At 51.5% G+C, this 14,109-nt stretch overlaps 3 protein-coding genes across 3 annotated transcripts; all 3 read right to left on the minus strand.

The window, feature by feature from the left end:
- Positions 1-110: 110 nt before the first annotated feature.
- Positions 111-2,566, minus strand: gta1 (glutaminase GtaA; the record flags this gene model as incomplete). Its single annotated transcript, XM_040810001.1, has 8 exons — positions 111-189; positions 242-377; positions 425-568; positions 627-838; positions 881-1,464; positions 1,519-1,961; positions 2,022-2,314; positions 2,373-2,566. The coding sequence occupies 8 exons, from the start codon at positions 2,564-2,566 to the stop codon at positions 111-113; spliced, it is 2,085 nt and encodes a 694-aa protein (XP_040666338.1).
- A 2,170-nt stretch (positions 2,567-4,736) lies between these two features.
- Positions 4,737-10,648, minus strand: ASPVEDRAFT_127692 (uncharacterized protein; the record flags this gene model as incomplete). Its single annotated transcript, XM_040806485.1, has 5 exons — positions 4,737-5,048; positions 5,125-7,351; positions 7,732-7,921; positions 8,941-10,070; positions 10,125-10,648. 5 exons carry the CDS (start codon positions 10,646-10,648, stop codon positions 4,737-4,739), a joined length of 4,383 nt encoding a protein of 1,460 aa, XP_040666339.1.
- A 1,896-nt stretch (positions 10,649-12,544) lies between these two features.
- ASPVEDRAFT_40098 (uncharacterized protein) lies at positions 12,545-14,040 on the minus strand. The gene is made up of 5 exons (XM_040812047.1): positions 13,863-14,040; positions 13,488-13,815; positions 13,370-13,426; positions 13,156-13,317; positions 12,545-13,099 (listed from the first exon to the last, which is right to left on the minus strand). The coding sequence occupies exons 1-5, from the start codon at positions 13,939-13,941 to the stop codon at positions 12,706-12,708; spliced, it is 1,020 nt and encodes a 339-aa protein (XP_040666340.1). The 5' UTR covers positions 13,942-14,040; the 3' UTR covers positions 12,545-12,705.
- Between the last annotated feature and the right edge of the window lie 69 nt (positions 14,041-14,109).

The raw sequence follows: 14,109 nt of genomic DNA on the forward strand, positions 1-14,109 counted from the left end.
TGTATAAGCTTGGTGATAAATAACACTACCAAAGACAAATATTCAGTGACCTTTCAACCTAATTAACTAGCCTTTGTGAAAAACGACAAGGCGTATTTGTACCTGCCACCTCACGAGTTCGTCTCAAGCAGCAACATGGCAAAAGCGCCGCCCATGACAGGACGAGCGATAAAAACCACAGGCGGGTACCTGAGTAAATTAGTAAGATGTTCCAGAACTTAAAACGCCTAGAGGCACTTACCCTCCAGTTACAGTATCATAAAGATCCGTAAGGGGACGACTTGTCGGCGTCTGATTTATCCACTTGACAAGTAGCTGGATGAACATATCTCGTGTATTTGTCGACGCAACCGCCGCTGCAAAGAGTTGCCAATCACCTACAAAATATCAGCTTTGTCTCAATAACTCGCAAGTGACAGCTCACTCTTAGTGTACAGGTGTCGGGTATCCAGTGGCACACCGTATTCCTCCTGGATAGTTGGGTAGAAATCACTTTGCATGTCGTACACAGATTGCGGGACTAGGTTCAAGCCTAGCTCGCGATCAGCGTAGAGATTGTAAAGGAGTCCTTCAAGGATCCATCAGTATTTGCACCATCCTACGAAATGTTTTCAGAATTCACATACCATGGGAGTCATCCGATCCGTACGACAACGTCGTATGCGGCTGGGCTCCATTATTTGCAATTGCCAGAGTCTGCCACATATCGATATAGTCGTGGGCGTAGCCGGTGAGGTTCGACGCATCATTGGCATTTGTGACTAGATCTGCGATGACTGACATGGCCTCGATTCCGATGATCCCCTTTAGGGCAAGGTTGGTTTGGTTCCTAGAAACTCTGTTAGATGAATCGAACAATTTTCCAAAACTGAGAACTTACGCGAGCGGGCCAGCAAAATCATCCGTCGATATTTGGTTTGCCGGATAAAGGGCGTCTTCGATTAAATAGTCAGTCCATTGCCTCAGTATTGTGTAGTGACTCTCGAGGTATGCAGTGTCGCCAGACTTCTGTGCAAATGCCAAAGCCATGATGGCCATATTGCCGCACTCCTCCAGTGGCATTGGTTCATCATTCCCATCTGGATGACCTGTGGCGTTGGGGTAATGTGAACCGATGTCATGCATGGCATAGAAATTGGGGTAGTGCCCGGATTCCTGGATCTCAAAGTGCGGTCGTAGAAGGTACTTGAGAAGGTCTGGATTGGTGTATAAGAATACTGGGTGTGCAGGGAAAATGACATCTATCGTGTTCATGTTGCCATTGGACGAGATTTCCTTCATGAAGAGATAGGGGTTGTCTTCTGGTCCACACAGCTGAGTTGCGGCAAAAGCTTGACGAATGCTAAGGGATGTAATCGTGAGATAGTCTTGGCCCGCAGCAGCAATGGAATCTCGAGAAATTCGCTCATCAAGATCTGAAGACAGAGAGTTTGCTTCCTGATAATCATGGTGGAAGAAATCAAGCTACATTACAGGCCGTCAGTCAGATCATTACAGTGCTGGAAGTAGAATACTCACCGCATCTAGTGCAGTACTGAAGTAACTTGTCCACAAGGAAGATATTGGGCTGAGCGTATCAGAGGTACCAGTGAACTGGATTGCTTCTCGTTGCGCTAGACCTATCGAAAATAGTACTCCAGTAGAAGATCTGATGGACCCAAGGTCATGAGAAAACCCAAATACTGGCCAGTTATTGGAGATGGCCCTATAGCCGGCATCATTGGTATTGCTCAGCCTTCCGTTACTCGCGAACGCCCCTCGCACATCAACGTCTGCCCCGGCCTGGTAGGTAAGACCTGCAGCATCATCGGTTGCCCAATACCAGTCGCCCCATTCGGCCTGATCTCTATTCTCAGAGAAGAGGAGCGGCGTCTGGCGATGGACCTTGTGATAGGCAACGCCGTCACCGGTTACACCATAATCCCACTGTGCAATGGCAGAACGATCGCCAGACACCCATTCTAGAAGACCATCAGTAAATATTTCTGATTTGCCTCAAAATAGGACAAGGTAAATTTTACCAGCTGATATGTCGGCGTACACTTGCACGTTGTGAGACTCTCCGTCGAGGGAGCTGACGCTCACATCAAGATACGAAAACACAAGGGACTGTCGTCGGAGATCACTTGGTGTGATTGGTGAGAGAAAGGTTATCTTCATCTCAACCTTATCACCAACGTGCATAGTGAAGATGCTTTTCGTGGAGGTGTATTCATATGCAATTTGGTCCACAGTAGCGGAGCCTGGTAGTCCCATCCACGTGTAGACCTGGCCATCAACACGAATCAAACCAGCCCAACCAGTGACCTGGCCTCTATTGATAACAAGTTCTCAGCTTCTCCTTTGTGTTGTTTTATTTCTAGATTACTTACTCCCAGAAAGTTGGCCACTCGCCTGCCAAATAGCCACCATTTCCGCCATCTTGTCCAGCGGGCAACCAAGTACTCAAGTAGGGGGACTTGACTGCCAGGGGCAGGGATGGAGGACGAGCAGGAGAAAAGGTGGACGCAGCATCCGTCAGGATAGCCAGGAATGCGCACAGGCAGCCCAATGGAAGAATATACATGGTGATCTAGGTGGCTGTCCCTTAAGCGTAAAGCATTATTGCCCTTTGATGGAGGGCGGTTGACACGAATTAAAAGCTGAGAATAATAACAAAGCCAAGCCCAACGGAGCTGCAAATAGCAGAGCAATGATGTGGTCCTCAAGAATGAGCAGTGGAATGCTAGGTGCTCAGAAATGACAGTGAGATCTTGCATTCCACGCGGACGGAGGAATTTTTATAGCAGTCAAGGAGCCGGCACTCCCAATTTCCAGCATGTGGGAACGCCGTCTAGATTGTCCAGGACTCTAGAGAGCATATATGCACATGCTCAGGGCGGAATTCTCCCGAAAATTGTCGCCTGACAAGTCATTCTGCCTACGTCGACTGCTTGAGTCGACAGACTCGGCGCTATCGACAATGAATAGCAATGTCCAATCATCGATCGATATAGGCAGGGGTTGAAAAGAGCGACTGCGGAGAGGCGTGCACTCCGAAGCCCGGAGTAGATCCGCCCCTTGACAAAACAATCAAATATCAGTGTATATTCCTTTTTTTATGCTCCACCCTCTGCAGGGCGATTTGAGATAGGACTAATCGGGGGGCAAAGAGCGATACCATTGCGGTGAGTAAGCCCACGGTAGGCAGTCTTTGGGCTGCTGGTTCCACTTTACCAGCATGAAGTTGGGCTAGAAAGTCAAGGTGACTCGCATGTCTGTCAGCAAACTACTTACCTTGGCTAGCATGGGTGATACGCCCTCAAGTTCTCTCGGAGGGTTAGCCAAGAAGCCAAGATTAGGGCGGGCATCTCGAAGGGAGAGGCTATTGAAGTTTGAGAGAAGTTACTTGAAGAAAATGAGAAGAAAAACGAGGAAGGTGTGAAGGAATCGAATCTGCGAGCGGAGGGCGACACCCAAAAAAGGAAGGTGCGCTGAAGGCCGGGGCCCTTCAGTCAACCCCGAGGTCGCTCTTTCCTCCTTCTATGTTGAAAGTCAACACTCCCCGCATCTCTTCTCCAGGTCAACACACACACTCCTACAATAGCCCCTCATCTCCCTCTTCCCGGAGTGGACGCCACGTTATGAGCTTATGATAGCATCATGTGAGACATGGCACGTTGAGTATCAGCTCAGGCTACCTTCGCTTTCTCATTTTCTCGCTTGGTTATTCTATGCCGCAACGGGATAACCAGGTGGTTTGGTTGACTAGTCGAACGTACGTCCGTGCCTGCGTAGTGTGACCTCACTTCGACCATTCAAGGTGAGTTACCAGTTAGCCACCCCCCACGATAAATCACAAGAAGACTCCCACGGTATCATTGCAGACCCATCCATCACCCCGTCAAGCCAAGCGTGATGCTCATACCTCTGCTGGTATCGAGTTGTGGGTCCTGACATTGCTTGTCGCTCCTTCGGCCAATATTCTCGAGGCGCAGATATCGGATAAAAGCGGAGAAATATGGAAATGTGTATGGATACAGTATCTGGTCAGTGGTGGAAAGGGGAGATGGTGGCCAAGCATATCGGAGTGAAAATCTCAATTTTGACCAGGATAACTCATGGCTGCAGGTATGAAAGGGGTCAGGAGATTACGTCTTGACGACGCCGTGGCCTATGAAGTCCTTGATAAGCAGACGCTGCATGCTGGTACCTCTCTCACAAAGCGCACCATGGAACCAGAGGCTTGCTTCCGCGGTATGATTCAGAGCCTCCAAAGGATGATTTAGTTTATGCTTTAGTATTGCAACATTACAACTACCATCCGAATCTATCTTCATGGGTCAGCTGGTCCGACTTTGTTCAATGTGGTAGTACACAGTACATGGATCATTTCAAAATGCAGTGTATCCAAGGCCCCAGTACTCTCTACCTTGTCAAAGACGCAGTCAGGGCATTGGCAATCCCTTGCATTTATGAGTCAAATATCTTATACGTCCTCTTAATGCACGGCTTCCTAGAAAATTAAGAGCAAACTTTTGGTATAATTTCTGCACCCGATATGTATTCTCGTATTTTTATAAAAAAAAATCATAAATATAACCCTGTCTTGTCTCTCATAATCATGCAAGCCGTCTTGCATTCGTACCTTCATGCCGAAATATAGAATGCGCAACTAATAGAAAAAAGAAAAGAAAAAGACAAACAGGAGAATTCCACAACATTTATATCCAGAAAATACGTATGAGAGGTCAATCTCAGTCCTTCGCAGCATGCGTCTTCGAGCTCTGCGCCAACTGAATACAAAACTCCCCCCAGTCAGCCCCACCGGTAGACGGTAGGATTTCCTCCGCAATCGACTCCTCTAGTCGCTCACCATACCGGCGACGGTACTCAACCTTCACATTTTCGAGATGCCGAGGTTCCCAGTGGAGACGGACGAGGCGGGAGATCAAAAGCTCTGACCTCTCCTTGCCGGAACGGGATTCATGGAGAGCCTGGTGGAGAAGCAGTGCGTCGCGCATGGGTCGGTTGATGGCCCCGTTGAGGATATGTGCAAGGGTTTCGCCCTATCCACGTGAATCGATTAGCATCTCGCAAAAGAAACGGAAATTAAGTAGATGGGGGGGGAGGGGAAACACGTACGACAAGATTTTGAGATTTCTGAATCATGTCACGCGCAAAGTTCCGCTGGTAGATCTTCTCATAAGCGCGCAGGACTTCGCGCAAATGCGAGTCACTCCGGCGGACAATGATGTATATCATCGCTGTTTCGCCACCGTTGCGCGAAACGAGCGCTGAGTGTAGGGCTTGGATATCCCGGGTAACTAGGTCTGAGTCGACGGAATCGCGCTCGCTCTGTCGACCCTCTTCAAGGGCTAGAAGGACGGCCGTGCGGAATTTGTCTGCTTTCAGCTCGGCCTTCATGCATTTCTCTAAGCTGTCGGCGTACCGCGAGTCCCTGAACGTTTCCTTGATCTCGCGCATCTCGCCGTTGCTGCGGCCGAATAGGGATTCGATGAGGAGTTCGCGTCTAGAGGACCCCGATTGGTAGTAGCAGTTGGCCCAGAATGCTTCCGATTCCCAACGGCCGAGTGCGGTTGCATAGCACACTTTTCCAAAGGCGCTATTGCCGAGCTTGACGCGGATATGCTTGGCCAGGTTGACTCCCTTTCCGTGGACTTTTACATGATTCTTGTATTCCTTTCGGAGGTCCAGCATCTCGTGGTTGGTCAAATGAGGCAGCACGTGTATCAGTGTCTTGGTCTCGATGTTACGCGTGTGGGCTAGAGCATCGCGCAAAGCAAGCGCGTCATCGGTAGCATCGTAGAATGATACCTTCCGTCTTGAGCTGCTGGGGGATATTACGAGCATATTATCGGAACCTCTGGCATCTTTTGAACCATGGCGCTCGTGTCGGACGCGGCTGCTGCCTCTTTTAGAGCCCTTTGGTTCCTTGAGGCCGCCATCTTCTTTGGACTTCTTGGACTTCCGCTTCCGCCGCCGCTCGCTATCTGTGCTGTTGTCCAGTGGCTCAAGATCTGAAATGTCATCATCTCTGGGTGCTATGAGAATCGGCGAGGGCATGGGGGATATGCTTTGATATGTGCCCTTGTATGCTTCCAGCAGCGGGCTAGCAGGCGGGTGACTAGAATCATGGCCTCCCCCAACGCCCAGGCTGTTTCCTGTTGAGACGCTGAGGCTGCTGGGCCGACCAGAAGTTCGGCTGCCCGGTGCAACCTCAACGTATTGTGGCCCCCTATCGGCGCCGCTTGTAGAGCTTGTTGGGTACTGAGGAGTTGCAGAGTATCTAACTCCGCTGGGCAAAGGCTCCGCCCTAGGATGGGACGAATACGTGGAGCCAGTCGTGGGTTTGGCCGAGTACCGGACATTAGGGTCAATTTGCGCATACTGGTACGCCGGTGGATTGGCGTATAGTTTAGGGTCGCCCGACGGGTTGCGTTGGTGGCTCGCAGTGGTAACTGGAGGTGCGTACGGGGCACCAGATGTCGCAGGTGGCGCATTCCAGGGTGCGTAAGGGCTATGCGCAGAGTCTGGGCTCATATACTGTGTGGTAGGTGGTGGACCAGACGTCGCGCCTGGAAAGGCTCCCGGCATAGAGTCTCCTCCTTGAGATGTCGGCGGCACAAAACCCGGCTTTTCACAGTCGGGGACGGGTGCCCAGGTCGGTTGAGTATGGGGAGGCCCAGAATACGCAGGTTGACCCTGGCCGTATCTGGAGTAGCCGCTCACTGCCTCCGCACTGCTCTTTGGACCGGCGCCGGGGTTGTTCAGCGCTCCGGTCATGAGCGGAGGAGGTCCCGAGATGCTGGAGCTACTCTTGTGTCCATAATACCCACGATCCAATCCTCCGGGGCCATCGCCATAGGCCAGGTCATCGTCCGAAGAATATATATCATCCTCATCCGAGTATCGTGAGATTTGCCCGGATCTCCGCTGGGGCGGCGGCTGGGCATATCGCTGGCTACTTCGTTTCGACGCGCCCCTGCTGTCATCCGAGTCGGAATGGTCGTAATAGTCTCGGTCGGATCGACGGCGCGCATAATCTCTTGCGTCGTGCTCCGAGTCGGAGTCGTAGCGGCTAGATTTCCTATAGCTGGGGAGAGGACTGGCTCCGCGGCTTCTGGATCTCGTCCGCACTTTCTCGCCCGCGGGGTCGGCGGATAGATATGCGCTTCTTCGTGAGGGCTCCGGGCCGGGAGAAGGCAGACGAGGATCGCGAGACGTGGAACGATCACGGGTACGGCCGCTGGGAGACTTGGAACGGCCTCGCGACCGTGGGTCATCGACGCGGAGAGACATGGAAGCGAGGGGTCTGACCCAGCTGAACAAGCGGCGATAGAGCCAAAATCTGAGAAACTGAAGCTGCCCCGCAAAACAAAGTCCCAGCTCAGAGAAAGAAACCGGCCACAGCCCTGTGCTACAGTCGCGGGGTCACGCAACTGATGGAGGAGGCTGGCTGCAATGCGCACAAAGGCAGCAATCAAGCGGAAGGAAAAGTAGCGGCCGGAACACGAGACCGGAAGGGTATCAGAAGAAAAGAAGGGAAAAAAGAACGAATAATGGGGAGGCAGGGAAAGGCGTCAATGCTCTCAGCCGAAGGAGGGGAAGAGGGAGATCTTGGACCCTTTTGTTCGTCTATCGCAATCATTCTAAGCTTGATCGATCGCTCGCGGCTGAACCGAAAAACGCCTTCGCTTCAGCTGAGGCACACTCACGCCCCGACAAAACTTGCTTTCCCTGCAACAGGCATTATTCATTATTGGCAACTGGCTCTGCGATTTTGTTGATTCTGCGATCCGCATTTCTTGCCACCCTCCTCGGCCATTTGGAGCCGCATCCTGAGCTAACAATGCATCTTCTCGGGCTGCAGGTGAGCAGCTGGCTTCGCTGCTTGGTCTCTTGTATGGACTGATGACTCCTTAGCGCCTTCTGTGCTGGAACAAACAGCACGCACAATCCCAGCTGAGTGGGCGGGCCACTGCATGAGGAAGCCTAGCCTCTCGTATCTCACCAGCCGGCGCCTGCAAGCAACGAACCATTAAACCACTTCCCTCCAAGCCAGCTCCGCAGGCCTGCATGGTGAAAACCATTGTCATTGGCCACCAGTCGTAATCCGCAAGTGATAAGCTTGGTGCGGTTTCAGGATTCCACAATGCTAGAAAAGCGGGCGCTTTAACGGGCGTGGTCTACAAGACGGGGACGCTTATCCGTCAAACGTCAAGAATGGAAATCAGATGTGGTATTTCTTTGACAGTGGCACTAAGTTATCAAGAATACAGGGTAGGAAAGTGAGGCAACGAAATAGCGAGCAGCCGTGGGTAAGCCTGTATCTTGTTTTAACCGGCAGGGGATACACAAAATGAGACGCAGGTCGGGTCAAAGACGCCAGAATATTGTAGCAACATCCGAGATGAACAAAAGGTGGTATAATAATGAACAGAAACAACGTTGGGGTAAATGGATTTGTACAATAGGGGGAATAGTGAAATGCGGCGTATCTCTGAGTTGTGAATCCACTTAATGCTGGAACGATGCCAAAGGGCGTAGAACCGACAGCTTGGTGGATTCAAACACAGGACATTCAACAAGGCTTGCCTCTCATGCAAAGTGCCCTCAACCTGATAACCCAAATCCAAATCATCACATTAAAGGCACATCGGAAGGAGGGGTTGCGTGTCGTTACACATCAGGGGTGTCATCAGCAAATGTAGAAGGCTGACAGACTCAGAGAGGCAGGGATGATGAACCAACAAAGCCCTCCTTTTCGGCTCAGGGCGACCAATGGTGCAAAGGTAGCGCTCGCTTGGCACAACCGCTCAAGTAATGGAGACGAGAAAGAAAAGGTGGTAGATGAAGGAATGAAAAGATTGTCAAGTATACATTCTCAAAGGGAAAAACGCCGGGGCGGTGCGGTGTCCAAATATTAGCGAGTTCGACGTCCGAAATCAGGGCCTGCTCTGCCGCCATACGTCTTTTGCTTCGGCGCAACAATGGGATCATGACGGTGCAGGCGGCTGGTTCTCCAGCGCTCATACCAGATAACACGGCTAGCTTCACGCAATTCGGACCGCCAGTCGCTAAAGACCGAGTCTTTAAGTTTGAGAAAATCACAGTGCTCTGGGTCATAGGGATTAGCAAATCCCCAGGGGAATTTGCGTCCAACAGGCCCATCTTCCAGCGAGTATCGGTCAGGCGATAGAATCGAGAAAGGAATGAGGGGAATAGCCGCCGGGTTGGCTTCTTCTTTACGCGAGCCCTCGCTACGCTGCGGAGATGCTGGGGTTTTTTGCGAGACGGCCTCGGGACCCTCCTCGTTCGGGACTTCTTCAGTCTTGGTGGGCGCATCTTCATCCTTCGAGATTTCGGCCTCCTCATCAGCAATTTCCTCTTCCTCCTCTTCCTCTTCGCTTTCTTCTGAAGTGTAGTCCTCCTGGTCTTCAAGAGTCAGGATTTCGAGAGGGTCGATATTGGCCTTCTTGAAACTGTCCCATACCGCTTTTCTTAGATGAGCCATGTGTGCGGTGGTAATTGTATCTGCTTTACTGATCACAGGAACCACAGTAGTCTTTCCGATGATCTTTCGAAGAACCTGAAGGTCAAGGTTCTCGTCAAGGACACCCAAGACGCGGGAATCGGATGCTCTTGGGGCCCCCTGAGCAGCACGCTCCGCGGCTGCAATATTCTCGTCCAATCGTGATGGGTCAAGGATCAAGAACGTGCAGTGGATATGGGTGTCTCGAGCTCCGGGCGAGCGAATAACTTTCATTTCCTCATTCAACGTCTCTTCGAATTTGCTCTCCAAGAACCCCGTGACTCCACGGAGCTGGATGTCAACAACGTTCTTCTCCAAACCCTGAGAGTCCCAGAGGGTCAGACCCACACGTTCGCCGTCAATCTCAGTTTCAAGATAATGGGAGGTGTACCCTTCACTGGCGGGGTTGTGGTTGTCATATTCGACTTCGTCGGGCGAGCGAGAAGGGTGTTTGTGCGGCGGCAACTCCAAGGACTTGCGGAGGAAATTAAGGAAAGAAGTCTTCCCCGAATTTCGCGCACCGATAACGAGGATGCTGTTGGATGTGTTAGCATTGTTTCTCAGCTCTTGCGGAGCATGAAATACTCACTTATACGGGGTTGGATCCTTGCGGCGGCGTAGTCTGCGCGGGTTGTTGACAGTGCTCACATAGCTACTCGCATAGCTGTAGCGGCCGCGATGGGTCATACTCTCGCTTCGGGCATAGGGGTCGGTGTTGTCCGGAGGCACAGGAGTGCTCATGGCGCTACGCGACTGGCGAGGTTGGCTTGGTGAAAGAGGGGAGGCCAGATCAGCAACACCGTCGCGATTTTCATCTCCTCCGAAAGTCTCAATGACCGGTTGGGGCGAAAGATCCGGTAGGCGCGGAGGTTGTTTCGGGCCTGCTTCACGTTGGCGCCGGAGTTCCTCTTCCATCTGGGCTTTTGACATCTTCTTCCTAGACCTCTTCTCGCTGATTGGCTCAGTCGATTTGGAACGACGGAGGAATCCCAAGGATGAAGATGTTCTGCGATCCTTTACCTGGGCTTGACCATTTTCCGTAGGGATAGGAGGAGCTTCAAGAGGAGGTTGGCCGCGGGCCGGAGTCCGGGGTCTTGTTGCAGTAGCCGCCATGGGTGCGAATGGACTGTCTGTAACACGAGGGTGGGGTCTGTGAATGAGTGTTGTCTCAGATATAGGTTCTTCGCAAATAAGATGTGTATTTAGTGGCAACCATTTACAGGTCACAGTCACTTCAGATTAACAACTCACCAGTTTTGAACTGATCTTGAGTTCAATTTGGAAGCTCGCTATCAATTGCGGATCCGACTCAGATTTTGGGTTGTGATGGGTTTTATAGCAAAACCTGCGGTTGAAGCGGATGCTTTCGACTTGGTCGCAAACAGCTGTCGATACAGAAACCACAGAGCTGACGGAAAATATACCTTGAGAATCAATCCCAAGAAGAGGCCTATCTAAATCGACAATCCACGAGTCCAGCAAGCGACTGCCGAATTGAACCTGTGCCTCTGGAAGGATGACGAGCGCAAGAAAAGATTGAACGAACGGGACGATAGATCCTGGTTATGGGGCTTGCGGTCCTTTTTTGCCCCTATTCCTGGGGTGGGAATTTCAGGGACAGAGAAGCGAAATTGCCTGCTCACAGCGTCCGACTGGTGCGGCGCGTATAAGTGAGAGAGAATCAACACAGCGGGAATGAAAAGAAAAGGAATGGATGGGGGGAGAGGGGGAGGAAAGAATGGGGAGAGAAATGAAACGAAAGGATGACTGACGGACGCTGAGCAGCCAGAATGAAGATCGGCCAGTGAGAACGGAGAAGTCGATGTTTTCTTCGACCTCGAACTCTTGTCCGGAGACAGCGCAGGCACGAGCAGCAACGGCCCAACGTGGCGGCGCAGGAGATCGCGCAGGCCCGACTGTGATTTTATTTCTCGCGGATACGGCAGCGTGGCTTACACGCGGTCTACATTTCGTCTACTCGGTAACATTCTCCGTCTCTTCGCCAGCAGTTCTTTCATCGCAGACAGCTGCCGGCTCGCAGCTCCAAAGCTGATGCGATTCAGGGGCAAACGTCAATTGGGACTAAATCTAGACTCCCCCACTCGCCGGCCTCAAACCGTTTAGACTGGCTTGGCCCGAAATTGGTCCGGCCTCTGTGAATCGAGTTTCAGGTCCTCCGCTGGAGGGGCAGCCCTCGACCTTTGCTCATCTCACGAGCCAATCTTTAACCAGAATAGGAGGTCGCGAGGTTGTTGCTTTTGCGGTTTCAGGTTTGGAGAGTCACTTGCACCCAGGCGTTCGGCTTGTTAAATTGGGCCGACGATCTCTGCATCCATATCTCAACGTTCACGCACGCATAACAACTCAAAAATGGCATTAATTCTTGATCACAACAACTTGCAGTCTGGGCTCTGGAGCTTGTCTCTTTCTCGGGAGGTCGAGGCTGTCCGGACAGGGCAAAGTTCGTCCTCAGCCCACCGTTCGCACGTGGGGATCGTGGTATGTCTCGGTAAAGTCGGTACGCATTCATCCACCTGTCACTCACCCAACTCCTTGCTTTTCGCACTACATGAATTCTCCGTCTGCCGATTCCTGCAGCCTTGGGCCATATCCACACTTGAGGAACCGATCTCGCCGACCCCGCCAGTGCAGAATGCAGAGGCATCCGTATTTGGGCGGTAATGATACAGAGACACACCAGGAAATTGAATGTCCGACATGAGTTCTGCGTTAAATTGCTGTACGACATTCAGCTATCCACATCGTCAAAACATTGAAAATTGGCTGACTGATTGGTTGCTCCAATCATTCCACCAACCTCGTCCGAACTAAATCCCGTTCCCCAAAGACGCTAAAAAGGGTGAGTTTGACCCGACTTTGGCCTGGCCTTCATGCACAGATCCTTTCGTGTTCCGCTGCCCCTGACTGACTCTGGCCTGGCACCACCGCCGGCCACCAACCTTGTTCTCGACTCTCGGGCCACCATTACTATTACAAGACGGGGTATCATCATATGCTGTCATTTATGTTCATTATTATATCACTACTACATACATAATTGCAGAAGATCGACTGGTGCTCTTTACCTAATCTAAAAATTTCGCGCCCTCACCATGGATCAATCCATAAATTACCCCGACGACATGAGCGACACCTTGTCAGCCAAGGTATCACACAGACGGAGTCGCTGACGCAGAAGCAGATGCAGAAGCACTTGTTGTTGACTCGGCATCCAAGGTCTTGAAGGGCAGGACAATGCACGGGCTGCTAGGGCACACCTTGTCGCGCTGGAGATTCTTGAATTTCGGTCCATTGGGTCCTCCGGTGTACTTCGCCTGTCCGAATAATTCTGGTCCTCCCTGGAGCGCGTCGTCTCCCCATTTCCCGTTGAAGTCCAGCCATTTTATCGGGTAGCTAGAGTCGTAGGCTTCAAATGTCTGCGTGTCTGCCGCATAACTATACGCATATGCCCCCGATACCGGATCCCACAAAACACCCTGGTCGGTTTGGTCCACGAGGAATCCGACCGGGAGGTCAACGCCTGGAATTGTGTGGTCGTGACCTCTGACGAGATTATTAACATGACTCTCAATTGAGAAAGGTCTGGAATGTGCACTCACCTAGTGCCGGAGTAGACGGCGTGGGTTCCATTCCCAGAGTACGCAACCGGTCGCTTTTCCTGCTTTTCCACCGCATCATATGTGAAAGCCTGTCCCGCAGCGTGTTGGCTGTACCAGATGGCCTGCGGAGTACCATCCTTGAATCGGATCATGTTATGCTCCCTGCAACAAACATCGTTAGATTCAGGTACTGGTATCGGACATCTTGACGCACCAGTCTCCAACGTGGTTACCGAATTCCATCCCGATAACCGTATTACCAAGGTTATAACTATCTACTGGTTAGAACGACTCCTCGGGCAATAAACGAATCGGATAGCAATCGAACTCACGAATAGAAATAGAAGTAGAATGCATCTACATCTCCATCTCCATGATCGTTCACGACGATAATCGAGGAAACGTCGTTTGCTTTGCCATTGTCATCGATATCGGTGCCGAAAATCCAGTCGGGCTGCGGGTCGGCATCGATTCCTTCTTCCGAAGTCAGATACACACTTTCGTTGCCCATGGCATTGAGTTGGTCCAGGTTATCCAAGGTAAGGGGCGTCTCGACACCCTCAATGGGTTTGTAGTCTACCTCCGGCACGACATAGTTGAGATGCTCAGCAAAGCCGGAAGGCCTGTACCTGTCTTCGCTATGAAGCCATACCAGAGGGGCTGATCTCGTCAGTTTCGAACCCTCAGATCTAACCAGATAAACTTACCATAGTCCAGCACATAGTCGGGGAGAGCCGTCGCGGCCAGCGAGGCGTCCGCAGAACGAGGGAAGTTAAGGGCAGACATCCCTTGTGCGTGGGAAGTTGAAGGTAAAATAACCTCACGTCTCGGATCCAACAACAAAAGTATGTCGAACTCGGTTACCCGAACCCAAATTCCTTCGGATGAAGAACCCTATATATAGCCCGGGTGGAAAAGTCAAGCGACCTTTCCCTCCATCCTCCAGACACCCAG

Source organism: Aspergillus versicolor (assembly GCF_001890125.1).
Source record: "Aspergillus versicolor CBS 583.65 unplaced genomic scaffold ASPVEscaffold_3, whole genome shotgun sequence".
In the NCBI taxonomy this organism is placed as follows: domain Eukaryota; kingdom Fungi; phylum Ascomycota; class Eurotiomycetes; order Eurotiales; family Aspergillaceae; genus Aspergillus; species Aspergillus versicolor.